The 16,531-nt window shown below is 36.5% G+C and overlaps 1 protein-coding gene across 3 annotated transcripts in view; it reads left to right on the forward strand.

The window, feature by feature from the left end:
* The window catches only part of LOC143234603 (dual oxidase maturation factor 1-like), an 81,433-nt gene that overhangs the window by 33,465 nt on the left and 31,437 nt on the right, over positions 1–16,531 (forward strand). For all 3 annotated transcript variants that reach the window (XM_076472063.1, XM_076472064.1, XM_076472065.1), the window contains 2 exons: positions 351–413; positions 6,514–6,667. In XM_076472063.1, coding sequence (XP_076328178.1) covers positions 351–413; positions 6,514–6,667 — 217 coding nt within the window. The remainder of the gene's footprint in view (positions 1–350; positions 414–6,513; positions 6,668–16,531) is intronic.

Genomic DNA, 16,531 nt, shown 5'->3' on the forward strand with positions numbered 1-16,531 from the left:
TGCAACAGCATGTTTTCGAAAAACATTGTGTTTGTTGCTTTACGTATATTCACTTAAGCATTTATCAGAATGTAACGAAACAGAGGAATAGCACAACTTAGAATGTAAATATATTCGTATGTGTGTGCACCGTGTATTGCCAGCTGTAAATGGATTAATGCGAGATTAAGAGAATTATAAAATAGGAGTAGTGGGGGTCAAGGGTCAGGAAGAAATGTGGTTTGAAATTATAATTTATTATGAACAGAGACAAGTGAAAACGAACACTATAAAGATTGTCTCTATACGTGTTTCGCGGGTCGAATTGTTCACATGTCGTGCCTTAAGCAATTTTTATGTATTTTTTTCAGCTGCCTCCCTCACAAAAGCCCAGGAAGGAGTAAACTACAACGAAAGGTTTGATTGGATAGGAGGTAAGAAAGGACTAGGACGCGGTCTTACTAGAAACACCACAAAAACTCCTTTATTATAACTTCTTACCATTATATGTTGTTTTTATTTATTACACAATTATTTTATTGTTATGATTAAAAACAAATTAAATTGTTTTATAGAATGTTTTATAATTATTTAGTAATTACGAAACTTTGCTACAGAAGAAGAGAACCAAATAAATATCTCTTCACTCCCCCATTGTCCGTCTGTTCATCTTTATAGTATTAGTTCTATGTACTACAAAAAGGGTGACCTGTTTAACCAATGAGATGCAGCGATATTTAGTTGTGTAAGCACGTGATATACCGGTTCTTACGTTTAACTGACCTCGAGAGGGCAAAGAAAGTGAATCAAACAAAGTGAAAAAAATGGAAACAACAACGCTTATTTACAAACGCTAGCAGTGTGTCGTATAATCAGGATTGACGAATGGTTATCTTTATGTTGCATGTAGTTTGCTTACACTTCAATAAAGGTAATTATAACGATTTTTTTGAGTTTGTGACAATAAGGTTCAACGCTCTGCAACTAAGTTGTAAGATCATGTAAACATACTGTTGGGAAGGGCGTGGCTTCTTACGAGCAGTCAATTATCTAATTTCTTTTATAAGGAAACATAAAAATGTTTTGGTTTTGTTATAAAAAATGAAAAACCGGTGACCTACTTTCTTCTCTATATGTTTAAATAGTTATCTGTAGGTACAATCTGTAATGCTTTATAAATCTTAGAGTTCTACCTATAGTAGAACATGGTTTATAATGTAATACACTCTCTGTACAAACTGTTACTATGTTTTTATTTAGAATACTCTCAAAATACAAGCTGTCACTATGTTCTATTATGTAAACTACTAAGTACAAGTTCTTACTATGTTTTATTATGTAAACTATCGTCTAAGTACAAGTTCTTACTACGTTTTATTATGTAAACTATCGTCTAAGTACAAGTTCTTACTATGTTTTATTATGTAAACTACCGTCTAAGTACAAGTTCTTACTATGTTTTATTATGTAAACTACCGCCAAAAGTAGAAACAAATGAAAATTAATAACTAAACGTTCTTGAACAGTGAAAATCGGACAATTACACGTCTTCCACCTTTAAAGGTCTTCCAGTTGACGTACTACAGAGCACACAATAGAAAAAGAAAACCTCGTTTCGATAACAACCATGTTTAGCTTGGTTAGTCTCAATGCCCTGTGGTTAAACACATAATAAACGAGGGTGGACCTCATATGTTTTCAATTACGTATCTGCTTCTTTAAATATTATTATTATAAATCACTTAAGAAAGCACGAAAAGTGACTAATTTTCTGGGTGGATGAATACGCTTGTGGCTTGGAAGTTAACACCGAAAGTAGTTAATGGAATTCGTGATGACAAGAAACCCACTTGAAGTAAAAATTTATTTCAGGACGGGTGGTGTGGGTAGTAACACTTTTTTTTTTAGTAAAAGTTGATGGAATGTCGATCCTCTCACGTGCCTACGATTTCAGTCTGCGCGAGGTAACACTTAAAGAAGTCGATTTTTGTTCGTATTTTTATTATTTCGCTAGAAACTAAAACCAAAAATACACTGCTCTAATCTTTATTTTACTTAAAGGTTATTACATATTACTGCCTTTTAAATTAAGATCTACGTCCGTTATGGAGTTTCCACTATCACTTCCTGTCCCTCGGTGGGACAGTGATAACTTTCTGGACTTAAAAGTGTAAAATCTAGGGTTCGATTCCCCGCCGTGGACATAGTAGACAGCTCAATGGGGCTTTGATCTGAAATAAATAAACTGTTAGTGCAATAGAAAGTTGAAACTCGCTGAATGTTATACCTTGTGATGATAGAATGCTGTGTCAGCGTCATAACATCCATACCCTTCAACACCTTGGACATTTTAGTACTTTAAGTTTGTAGGTTAGCCTAATGTTGATTATTATCATAACATCCATACCCTTCAACACCTTGGACATTTTAGTACTTTAAGTTTGTAGGTTAGCCTAGTGTTGATTATTATCATAACATCCATACCCTTCAACACCTTGGACATTTTAGTACTTTAAGTTTGTAGGTTAGCCTAATGTTGATTATTATCATAACATCCATACCCTTCAACACCTTGGACATTTTAGTACTTTAAGTTTGTAGGTTAGCCTAGTGTTGATTATTATCATAACATCCATACCCTTCAACACCTTGGACATTTTAGTACTTTAAGTTTGTAGGTTAGCCTAATGTTGATTATTATCATAACATCCATACCCTTCAACACCTTGGACATTTTAGTACTTTAAGTTTGTAGGTTAGCCTAATGTTGATTATTATCATAACATCCATACCCTTCAACACCTTGGACATTTTAGTACTTTAAGTTTGTAGGTTAGCCTAGTGTTGATTATTATCATAACATCCATACCCTTCAACACCTTGGACATTTTAGTACTTTAAGTTTGTAGGTTAGCCTAATGTTGATTATTATCATAACATCCATACCCTTCAACACCTTGGACATTTTAGTACTTTAAGTTTGTAGGTTAGCCTAGTGTTGATTATTATCATAACATCCATACCCTTCAACACCTTGGACATTTTAGTACTTTAAGTTTGTAGGTTAGCCTAATGTTGATTATTATCATAACATCCATACCCTTCAACACCTTGGACATTTTAGTACTTTAAGTTTGTAGGTTAGCCTAGTGTTGATTATTATCATAACATCCATACCCTTCAACACCTTGGACATTTTAGTACTTTACGTTTGTAGGTTAGCCTAATGTTGATTATTATCATAACATCCATACCCTTCAACACCTTGGACATTTTAGTACTTTAAGTTTGTAGGTTAGCCTAGTGTTGATTATTATCATAACATCCATACCCTTCAACACCTTGGACATTTTAGTACTTTAAGTTTGTAGGTTAGCCTAATGTTGATTATTATCATAACATCCATACCCTTCAACACCTTGGACATTTTAGTACTTTAAGTTTGTAGGTTAGCCTAGTGTTGATTATTATCATAACATCCATACCCTTCAACACCTTGGACATTTTAGTACTTTAAGTTTGTAGGTTAGCCTAATGTTGATTATTATCATAACATCCATACCCTTCAACACCTTGGACATTTTAGTACTTTAAGTTTGTAGGTTAGCCTAATGTTGATTATTATCATAACATCCATACCCTTCAACACCTTGGACATTTTAGTACTTTAAGTTTGTAGGTTAGCCTAATGTTGATTATTATCATAACATCCATACCCTTCAACACCTTGGACATTTTAGTACTTTAAGTTTGTAGGTTAGCCTAATGTTGATTATTATCATAACATCCATACCCTTCAACACCTTGGACATTTTAGTACTTTAAGTTTGTAGGTTAGCCTAATGTTGATTATTATCATAACATCCATACCCTTCAACACCTTGGACATTTTAGTACTTTAAGTTTGTAGGTTAGCCTAATGTTGATTATTATCATAACATCCATACCCTTCAACACCTTGGACATTTTAGTACTTTAAGTTTGTAGGTTAGCCTAATGTTGATTATTATCATAACATCCATACCCTTCAACACCTTGGACATTTTAGTACTTTAAGTTTGTAGGTTAGCCTAATGTTGATTATTATCATAACATCCATACCCTTCAACACCTTGGACATTTTAGTACTTTAAGTTTGTAGGTTAGCCTAGTGTTGATTATTATCATAACATCCATACCCTTCAACACCTTGGACATTTTAGTACTTTAAGTTTGTAGGTTAGCCTAGTGTTGATTATTATCATAACATCCATACCCTTCAACACCTTGGACATTTTAGTACTTTTAAGTTTGTAGGTTAGCCTAATGTTGATTATTATCATAACATCCATACCCTTCAACACCTTGGACATTTTAGTACTTTAAGTTTGTAGGTTAGCCTAGTGTTGATTATTATCATAACATCCATACCCTTCAACACCTTGGACATTTTAGTACTTTAAGTTTGTAGGTTAGCCTAGTGTTGATTATTATCATAACATCCATACCCTTCAACACCTTGGACATTTTAGTACTTTAAGTTTGTAGGTTAGCCTAGTGTTGATTATTATCATAACATCCATACCCTTCAACACCTTGGACATTTTAGTACTTTAAGTTTGTAGGTTAGCCTAATGTTGATTATTATCATAACATCCATACCCTTCAACACCTTGGACATTTTAGTACTTTAAGTTTGTAGGTTAGCCTAATGTTGATTATTATCATAACATCCATACCCTTCAACACCTTGGACATTTTAGTACTTTAAGTTTGTAGGTTAGCCTAATGTTGATTATTATCATAACATCCATACCCTTCAACACCTTGGACATTTTAGTACTTTAAGTTTGTAGGTTAGCCTAATGTTGATTATTATCATAACATCCATACCCTTCAACACCTTGGACATTTTAGTACTTTAAGTTTGTAGGTTAGCCTAGTGTTGATTATTATCATAACATCCATACCCTTCAACACCTTGGACATTTTAGTACTTTAAGTTTGTAGGTTAGCCTAGTGTTGATTATTATCATAACATCCATACCCTTCAACACCTTGGACATTTTAGTACTTTAAGTTTGTAGGTTAGCCTAATGTTGATTATTATCATAACATCCATACCCTTCAACACCTTGGACATTTTAGTACTTTAAGTTTGTAGGTTAGCCTAGTGTTGATTATTATCATAACATCCATACCCTTCAACACCTTGGACATTTTAGTACTTTAAGTTTGTAGGTTAGCCTAGTGTTGATTATTATCATAACATCCATACCCTTCAACACCTTGGACATTTTAGTACTTTAAGTTTGTAGGTTAGCCTAGTGTTGATTATTATCATAACATCCATACCCTTCAACACCTTGGACATTTTAGTACTTTAAGTTTGTAGGTTAGCCTAATGTTGATTATTATCATAACATCCATACCCTTCAACACCTTGGACATTTTAGTACTTTAAGTTTGTAGGTTAGCCTAATGTTGATTATTATCATAACATCCATACCCTTCAACACCTTGGACATTTTAGTACTTTAAGTTTGTAGGTTAGCCTAATGTTGATTATTATCATAACATCCATACCCTTCAACACCTTGGACATTTTAGTACTTTAAGTTTGTAGGTTAGCCTAATGTTGATTATTATCATAACATCCATACCCTTCAACACCTTGGACATTTTAGTACTTTAAGTTTGTAGGTTAGCCTAATGTTGATTATAAGCGAGCTGCATCGCATCTGATCGTTTTTCACTAAGTTATGTAAAAATGACCACTTTACATGATTAAGGTTAAGTAAGTCATCTGTTGACCACTTTACATGATTAAGGTTAAGTAAGTCATCTGTTGATGTGATGATAGCCAAAAAGCAGGTAATGATTTCGATGTCTTATATACAAAGGGTCCGAAATAAATACTTCAAAAACAACGTTGAATAACTTTGTTGTTGTTTGTAATAATAACAAATATTTATTATAAATACAAATAGTAGTTCTGTACGTTTTGTTCGTATTTCTTTATGAACACCTGCTATAAGAGCTGTTCATTCATCAACTCTTGACTTGTTACAAAGAGCTATCTTCTAATAGGATGGAGCACCATCCATCTTTGATCGAATTGTTAAAGTGTTTTTAAACCAAACTTTCCCAGAGCGTTGGATTGATAGGAGAGAGCCTATAGGCCCCTTTAGATTTCCATCTGTAGGGTGTTTTGAAAACAATAAAACTTGAGAACTTCAATATGTGTTTCATGTTGTCCATCATGTTGTCCATTTCTACTGCTGTGTTGAAAAATGTTTTCATCGAATTTAAACTCATGATTAAATAAATTATAGTGAATGATGTAAGACATCTAGAATCTCACTAGTTATTAAAATTAACCACCTACTTCGTGTAATATTATTATCGCAAATAGCAATGAAGTTAAATTTAACTTTATTTTTTATATATTTACTTTCGGACACCTATGTGTGTGTGTGTGTATATATATATCAAAGCAGTAATAGTATTGTGTAGGTTGCCACGGAAACAATCATCATGTTGTTATGGTTACAGCAACAGAGATCAGAGAAGGATACAGAGAAGCATTAGTCAAAGGGTTACCTCTTCCAATCTTAACGATTGCTGAATACCTGAGTCAGGATCTGGAGGGGTTTTGTTGGGGTCGTCGTTACCGCATGGCCGGATATTACTCTTACATCCTACTTTGGTAAGTTTCACTCATCCAAATTTGAAATAGCTTTAAAAGAGATTTATTGTGATCGGTCTTTCTCTCTTACTATCGAAATAAAAGTTTCCCTGTAACGAATCAGTTTTGTTATCTTCCATTTCAATCAAACTCGTTTCTGCTGTTGTAAACTAATAAGTATGGAATATTGAATAGACAAGGTGAACATTGTGCGTATTAAACCAACACGTACACGTAGTATTTACTGGGAAAAGTGAGTGTTGTACGTATTAAACCAAGATGTACACGTGGTAATTACTGCGCAAAGTTAACATTGTACGTGTTAGATCAACACGTATATGGAGTAGTTACTGTACAAGGTGAACGTTGTTAATTTTCCAGAGTGTTGTTAAAGTGAATGTTCATTAAGTGATATAGACCGTGAATGTTTTGCACTGTAAGGTAAGGACCGTTTAAATAAAGTTGCTTGTTCATTACACACAATAATTACTACATGTTAATTAGTTCACATACTTACCACTAGTTTGTTTTTACACCAAACAGCCATTAACGGTAATAACATTTAAACACATTGTGTTGATTCTTACGCTAAATTACTGGCTACTATTTATAGTACTTTGGTTTTTAAATTGTGCATTAATACTTACAATGAGTACCCACGAGGTGTTATAAATGTAGTTTACTGTGTACTAACTTCTTACACTCTCTAACCACCAGTTATAGCTTCCTGCTCCAACTGCTTGTTCCTTGTGGATAACTTCACTACTTCAGAGATTTTATTAATAATAGAAGGTATTAGTTTTAAACAGTGAGGCCCTAATGAAGATGTTTCTTCAAAGTGTCATTGGTGTTTTGTGATACTACTGAGGCTTGTGAGGTGTAATAGAACTTTGATGGTTTGGTTAAAGTACATCCTGTAACCAACCTTAATCATACGTTTTGATGGTTTGGTTAAAGTACATCCTGTAACCAACCTTAATCATACGTTTTGATGGTTTGGTTAAAGTACATCCTGTAACCAACCTTAATCATACGTTTTGATGGTTTGGTTAAAGTACATCCTGTAACCAACCTTAATCATACGTTTTGATGGTTTGGTTAAAGTACATCCTGTAACCAACCTTAATCATACGTTTTGATGGTTTGGTTAAAGTACATCCTGTAACCAACCTTAATCATACGTTTTGATGGTTTGGTTAAAGTACATCCTGTAACCAACCTTAATCATACGTTTTGATGGTTTGGTTAAAGTACATCCTGTAACCAACCTTAATCATACGTTTTGATGGTTTGGTTAAAGTACATCCTGTAACCAACCTTAATCATACGTTTTGATGGTTTGGTTAAAGTACATCCTGTAACCAACCTTAATCATACGTTTTGATGGTTTGGTTAAAGTACATCCTGTAACCAATCTTAATCATACGTTTTGATGGTTTGGTTAAAGTACATCCTGTAACCAACCTTAATCATACGTTTTGATGGTTTGGTTAAAGTACATACTGTAACCAACCTTAATCATACGTTTTGATGGTTTGGTTAAAGTACATCCTGTAACCAACCTTAATCATACATTTTGATGGTTTGGTTAAAGTACATCCTGTAACCAACCTTAATCATACGTTTTGATGGTTTGGTTAAAGTACATCCTGTAACCAACCTTAATCATACGTTTTGATGGTTTGGTTAAAGTACATCCTGTAACCAACCTTAATCATGCGTTTTGATGGTTTGGTTAAAGTACATCCTGTAACCAACCTTAATCATGCGTTTTGATGGTTTGGTTAAAGTACATCCTGTAACCAACCTTAATCATACGTTTTGATGGTTTGGTTAAAGTACATCCTGTAACCAACCTTAATCATACGTTTTGATGGTTTGGTTAAAGTACATCCTGTAACCAACCTTAATCATACGTTTTGATGGTTTGGTTAAAGTACATCCTGTAACCAACCTTGATCATACGTTTTGATGGTTTGGTTAAAGTACTTCCTGTAACCAACCTTAATCATAGAAAAGCACTCGCACTTATTATCGATGATGAAATGGTTAAAACTTTGGTAAGATATAACAAAATGACGTTTTTCAGTTGCAATTTTAGTGTTTTTATGTCTTTGGTAACTCTTGTTATCCTGATATAGATGGTTAGTTGACTGTCAGATATTATCTCTAGGTACTTCAGTGTTTGTTTCTTTCCAGAGCGATGTTTGTATCCTCAAAGAATGGTGGTGGGTAATTTGTCCTCATCAGCAAGTGTGTTGTTGAGTGTCCAAAGCAAGATGTATCACAATAATTATGCTTCTCCATTTGATAGTCCTCTTATTAGGTAGTTGAATATTGCTTTTGATTTTAGCTTTACTAGAGCCTTTACACCATGATGTTGTCAGCAAAAGTTGGCACATAACATCTGGTTGGATTGTCGAGATAGACTAGATTCATGTTGTAGGTTTTGAAGATAACTGGCGAAAGTGACCAACATTGATGTTAATTTGTCTAACTACCATTTTACACACTTCATGATGCATCTTGTGGTAACTATTACAACTAAGACTTAAGTTACATAAGTTATATTGATATTTATTGTTATATTGGACTTTATTGTGGGCAGTTTCCAGATATAAAGCTACTACCATTGTGTTCTTACCAGTTTCAAAGAAGTCTCACTTATCAACTGCAAATTCAGGAACTTTGATCAGTGTTTGTGATCCATCTATTGATGACTGTAACAGTGGATCAGTTTGATAGACAAACCTTTTTTGCTATAGTCTTCTCTGATGTATTTTCAATGGTGTTTTGTAAGAAAATAATTTGTTAGCCTTTAAGACCACAGAAAGCCCTTCGCAAATTTGCTTAAGGACTTAATAATAGTATCAGCATATATTTCAGGGGTGCTATCCATTAATGAGTTATAATGGTACTCCAACACTGATTTCAACAAGATGGCTTCTTTAAGTTTTTAAAAGCGGGTATTATTAAATCATATTGACCTGTAGTTCCAGATTGAGATCTATTTATGATTCTGTGCATCTCGTCCAAGATAAAGATATATTTCATATCTAAATGTAGATTTGTAGATAACTTGAGACTATTCATCCATGATGACATTGGTTTAATGTATTTGCACGTAAGGCCTTGCCTTAGTTTTTCATCTGGAATAACGTAATCTTCGTAAGTGATGGTCATTACCATTTTTATATATTTATATACTGCACATTTAAGTTCATGTGTCGTATTTGGAAACTTATCTCCTGTAGAGAACACAGGATCTATAAGGGTACAATGCTTGTCTCTTGAATATTTTGGTAATGCCTAAGACTCTAACAAAGTCTGGATTTGATTGTATACTTTCTTGGCTTTATCAGTGTCATTGTTGAATCAGTCTGGGTTTTTCCTCTTGTAAAGGTTGCTGTCTTGACTTTGTTCTGGCAAAAAAAGAACCCCTTGTATAGGTTTCTAAATTATATGCAAAAACGGCTCGTTTGGGCTGAGAAAACACTTTACATAGAAGAGCGAACGAGCCGTTTTTGCATATAATTTCTCAACAAGTGGGTTTCTCGTCATCACTGATTATTAGGTTTCTAAATTGTTTTGTTCTGCTACTCCATTCAGTCTTTACATATATACCTTACACAAGAGGTGATGACGGATAACTTCATATCTCCTGTGTCAGGTAAAGATTGTTATCAAGGTGAGGTTAGTAAAAATCAGGTATATAGAAGAGTCTCTGTCACCTTGATTTTTAGCAGTTATTGATGGTCCATTCGAGTTAATCGGTATAAACTTGTCAGTTATACTGAAGAATATAATCTAAACCATCAATGTTTTCATTCATCCATATCTCGTGAAGCAAGAGAGGCCTGACAATGAAGTATCCTACCACTAGTTGTCAGACAGGGGTCAACAATGTCTATCACGATGTGTCGCCTTTCTTCCATACATTAACACGGCGGTGATTCGAATATATGGGTACCTTCAGATGAGGTACCTGGTGGTTTGTAGCTTGCAATAGTGATTGTCCCACTGAGAACTGTCGCAACTGTTCATAACAAGTGCAGATGAAAGCCAAGAAGTGTGTGTAATAACGTGACAACCAGATGATACCTGCTATATCCAGTGCCAACTGGGATTTTCGTCCAGTACTAAACCTCTCCAGGAATATACTGGATTATGTTTGCAACAGATGTCGCTGTCACGTCGAATTGCAATGCCATCCCAGCTTTTGCGTAATTATTTGGGATGAAGTCTACCCTAGTGACAGTTAATTCCTCAAGGTCAGATGTCTTGAAAGAGTTACAATATCACAAACTTTGCATACCTCCAAGACACAGTAATATCTCCTGACATTCCATTAACCTGTTGATAAAGTCTGCTGGAGTTTCTATACATTTTTCGTACATACTTCAATTTTCTTGTTTTAAATTTTCTTCTGGTGGTCAGTTGAGGTCTTCCACTGCGTGCATAAACTTCGTTATTTCCAGAACGTCCGCCAGGTGCTATGTTTTAATCGTTGTTTATAAGCAATACATTAACAAACTGCTCTTGAGAACTGTTATTTATTTACTGGAAGAAGCGTATGATGGTCCAGCTCAGAATTACATCTTCATGTTGTTTCTATCCTTTAGTAATGGTGTGATGATTTGTCAACCTGACGCGGTACATCTTCATGTTGTTTCTATCCTTTAGTAATGGTGTGATGATTTGTCAACCTGACGCGGTACATCTTCATGTTGTTTCTATCCTTTAGTAATGGTGTGATGATTTGTCAACCTGACGCGGTACATCTTCATGTTGTTTCTATCCTTTAGTAATGGTGTGATGATTTGCCAACCTGACGCGGCATGGCCAAGTGGTTAAGGCACTCGACTCGTAATCTGGAGTTCGTAGGCTTCAATCCCCGTCACACCAAATATGCTCGGCCTTTCAGCCGTGGAGACGTTATAAAGTGACGGTCAATCCCACTATTCCTTGATAAAAGAGTAACCGAAGACTTGGCGGCGGGTGGTGATGGCTAGTTGCCTTCCTTTTAGTCTTACACTGCTATATTAGGGACGGTTAGCGCAGATAGCCATCGTGTAGCTTTGCGCGAAATTCAAACCAAACCAATTTCTCAACCTCGCGGACATATGCAGACACTATCTGTTTTATCTTGTAGATCTAAGCAGTATTGGTTGTAGGCCTATAGATGTACCTAATATTCAACTCACAGTCACAGTAGTTGCAATCAAAAGTGAACACTGTGTATATATAACTGACATACACTAACGTTGTACTAACGACTATAACTGAACTAATAGTAACACAAAGGAAGCTTAAGCCAAAAGTGCATGACAGATTTGGTGACAACTGGTTCAGCAATTGACCAGTTTAAAGCGGGCACTATTGGAAAGGCTAGGTCCGAAGTCTGCTACTCATGTCATAAGAGTACGTACCGAGTTTGGTAACAAATGGTTCAGCGGTTCGCAAGCTGCAAAGAACACGCACACCCAAAGACTTTTTTGAAATTGTGTTGTTGTTTTTTCTCACACTAATCTCACAACAGTGGCGTCACGCGACACGGAAGTTTTTGTTTGTAAAGAGCTTCTGTTTGAGGTCCGTGTTATTCTTTATGTTTTTTGGGATAACGAATTCTCTAAGTACAATCAAAAGGACACGCCATGTTCATTTCGCGCTCTTTTTTCTACTTGTCCCGATGAGTCGACATATTTGTTCTGGGACAGTTTTTAGAACCAGAGATCAAGTCCATCGACTCATGGGGACAATTTTTAGAACCAGAGATCAAGTCTGTCGACTCATGGGGAAAGTTTTCAGAATCAGAGATCAAGCCTGTCGACTCATGGGGACAGTTTTCAGAATCAGAGATCAAATCTGTGGACTCATGAGGACAGTTTTCAGAACCAGAGATCAAGTCTGTCGACTCCTGGGGACAGTTTTCAGAACTAGAGATCAAGTCTGTCTACTCATGGGGACAGTTTTCAGAACCAGAGATCAAGTCTGTCGACTCGTGGGGACAGTTTTCAGAACCAGAGATCAAGTCCGTCGACCTATGGGGACAATTTTCAGAACCAGAGATCAAGTCTGTCGACTTATGGGGACAGTTTTCAGAACAAGAGATCAAGTCTGTCGACTCATGGGGACAATTTTTAGAACCAGAGATCAAGTCTGTCGACTCATGGGGACAGTTTTCAGAACCAGAGATCAAGTCTGTCGACTCCTGGGGACAGTCTTCAGAACCAGAGATCAAGTCTGTCGACTTATGGGGACAGTTTTTAGAACCAGAGATCAAGTCTGTCGACCTATGGGGACAGTTTTCAGAACCAGAGATCAAGTCTGTCGACTCCTGGGGACAGTTTTCAGAACCAGAGATCAAGTCTGTCGGCTCCTGGGGACAGTTTTCAGAACCAGAGATCAAGTCTGTCGACTCATGGGGACAATTTTTAGAACCAGAGATCAAGTCTGTCGACTCCTGGGGACAGTTTTCAGAACCAGAGATCAAGTCTGTCGACTCCTGGGGACAGTCTTCAGAACCAGAGATCAAGTCTGTCGACTCCTGGGGACAGTCTTCAGAACCAGAGATCAAGTCTGTCGACTTACGGAGACAGTTTTTAGAACCAGAGATCAAGTCTGTCGACTCCTAGGAACAGTTTTCAGAACGAGAGATCAAGTCTGTCAACTCCTGGGGACAGTTTTCAGAACCAGAGATCAAGTCTGTCGACTTATGGGGACAGTTTTTTAGAACCAGAGATCAAGTCTGTCGACTCATGGGGACAGTTTTCAGAACCAGAGATCAAGTCTGTCGACTCATGGGGACAGTTTTCAGAACCAGAGATCAAGTCTGTCGACTTATGGGGACAGTTTTTAGAACCAGAGATCAAGTCTGTTGACTTATGGGGACAGTTTTCAGAACCAGAGATCAAGTCTGTCGACTCATGGGGACAGTTTTTAGAACCAGAGATCAAGTCTGTCGACTTACGGAGACAGTTTTTAGAACCAGAGTTCAAGTCTGTCGACTCATGGGGACAGTTTTCAGAACCAGAGATCACGTCTGTCGACTCATGGGGACAGTTTTCAGAACCAGAGATCACGTCTGTCGACTCATGGGGACAGTTTTCAGAACCAGAGATCACGTCTGTCGATTCATGGGGACAGTTTTCAGAACCAGAGATCACGTCTGTCGATTCATGGGGACAGTTTTCAGAATCAGAGATCACGTTTGTCGACTCATGGGGACAATTTTTAGAACCAGAGATCAAGTCTGTCGACTCGTGGGGACAGTTTTCAGAACCAGAGATCGAGAGTGTCGACTCGTGGGGACAGTTTTCAGAACCAGAGATCAAGTCTGTCGACTCCTGGGGACAGTTTTCAGAACCAGAGATCAAGTCTGTCGACTCCTGGGGACAGTCTTCAGAACCAGAGATCAAGTCTGTCGACTTATGGGGACAGTTTTTTAGAACCAGAGATCAAGTCTGTCGACTCCTGAGGACAATTTTCAGAACCAGAGATCAAGTCTGTCGACTTACGGAGACAGTTTTTAGAACCAGAGATCATGTCTGTCGACTCATGGGGACAGTTTTCAGAACCAGAGATCACGTCTGTTGACTCATGGGGACAGTTTTCAGAACCAGAGATCACGTCTGTCGATTCACGGGGACAGTTTTCAGAACCAGAGATCACGACTGTCGACTCATGGGGACAGTTTTCAGAATCAGAGATCACGTTTGTCGACTCATGGGGACAATTTTTAGAACCAGAGATCAAGTCTGTCGACTCATTGGGACAGTTTTCAGAACCAGAGATCGAGAGTGTCGACTCGTGGGGACAGTTTTCAGAACCAGAGATCGAGAGTGTCGACTCGTGGGGACAGTTTTCAGAACCAGAGATCGAGAGTGTCGACTCATGGGGACAGTTTTCAGAACCAGAGATCACGTCTGTCGACTCATGGGGACAGTTTTCAGAACCAGAGATCACGTCTGTCGACTCGTGGGGACAGTTTTTAGAACCAGAGATCGAGAGTGTCGACTCGTGGGGACAGTTTTCAGAACCAGAGATCGAGAGTGTCGACTCGTGGGGACAGTTTTCAGAACCAGAGATCAAGTTTGTCGACTCATGGGGACAAGTAGAAACAAGATAAAAGAACGCAATTAACGTGGCTTTTCGTTCTGGTTGCACTTGATCTCTGGTTCTAAACACTGTAATAAAGAGTAAGTTTGAGAAGACAAACAAGGACTGGTTTAAAGACTGAACTTTTTAAACATAATGATCTTACTATGTGTAACATGGGAGTCAGTTTAATGTTAACCTGTGTAACATCAGAGTCAGTTTTTAGATCGACCTGTGTAACATCAGAGTCAGTTTTTAGATCGACCTGTGTAACATCAGAGTCAGTTTTAATGTTAGTTTCAACAATATGTACATTTTCGTTTTCTGTGATGAATTACCTGTTTCTACGTACGGACAACTTGTTGTATTTGTAGATTTAATCTTTCAATGTAAACAATAGTTCATTGTAACATTAGCATTATTAACGTCAAACCGTTGGGTCATACAGTGCAAAACAATAAGCTCTAGAAAACTTACTTGTTTTCAGTTGTCTTAAGGTTTCTTTTATTAATGTTATATAGTTCCTGTAGAGTACACTGTTCTCTGGGTTTATTAATGTTATATAGTTCCTCTAGAGTACACTGTTCTCTCGGTTTATTAATGTTATATAGTTCCTGTAGAGTACACTGTTCTCTGGGTTTATTAGTGTTATACAGTTTCTGTAGAGTACACTGTTCTCTCGGTTTATTAATGTTATATAGTTTCTGTAGAGTACACTGTTCTCTCGGTTTATTAATGTTATATAGTTTCTGTAGGGTACACTGTTCTCTCGGTTTATTAATGTTATATAGTTCCTGTAGAGTACACTGTTCTCTGGGTTTATTAATGTTATATAGTTCCTGTAGAGTACACTGTTCTCTGGGTTTATTAATGTTATATAGTTCCTCTAGAGTACACTGTTCTCTCGGTTTATTAATGTTATATAGTTCCTGTAGAGTACACTGTTCTCTCGGTTTATTAGTGTTATATAGTTTCTGTAGAGTACACTGTTCTCTCGGTTTATTAATGTTATATAGTTCCTGTAGAGTACACTGTTCTCTCGGTTTATTAGTGTTATATAGTTCCTGTAGAGTACACTGTTCTCTCGGTTTATTAGTGTTATATAGTTTCTGTAGAGTACACTGTTCTCTCGGTTTATTAATGTTATATAGTTCCTGTAGAGTACACTGTTCTCTCGGTTTATTAGTGTTATATAGTTTCTGTAGAGTACACTGTTCTCTCGGTTTATTAATGTTATATAGTTCCTGTAGAGTACACTGTTCTCTGGGTTTATTAATGTTATATAGTTCCTGTAGAGTACACTGTTCTCTCGGTTTATTAATGTTATATAGTTCCTGTAGAGTACACTGTTCTCTGGGTTTATTAATGTTATATAGTTCCTGTAGAGTACACTGTTCTCTCGGTTTATTAATGTTATATAGTTCCTGTAGAGTACACTGTTCTCTGGGTTTATTAGTGTTATATAGTTTCTGTAGAGTACACTGTTCTCTCGGTTTATTAATGTTATATAGTTTCTGTAGAGTACACTGTTCTCTCGGTTTATTAATGTTATATAGTTTCTGTAGAGTACACTGTTCTCTCGGTTTATTAGTGTTATATAGTTTCTGTAGAGTACACTGTTCTCTCGGTTTATTAGTGTTATATAGTCCCTGTAGAGTACACTGTTCTCTCGGTTTATTAGTGTTATATAGTTTCTGTAGAGTACACTGTTCTCTCGGTTTATTAGTGTTATATAGTTTCTGTAGAGTACACTGCTCTCTCGGTTTATTAATGTTATATAGTTCCTCT

Source organism: Tachypleus tridentatus, chromosome 12, assembly GCF_004210375.1.
Source record: "Tachypleus tridentatus isolate NWPU-2018 chromosome 12, ASM421037v1, whole genome shotgun sequence".
Lineage (NCBI taxonomy): Eukaryota > Metazoa > Arthropoda > Merostomata > Xiphosura > Limulidae > Tachypleus > Tachypleus tridentatus.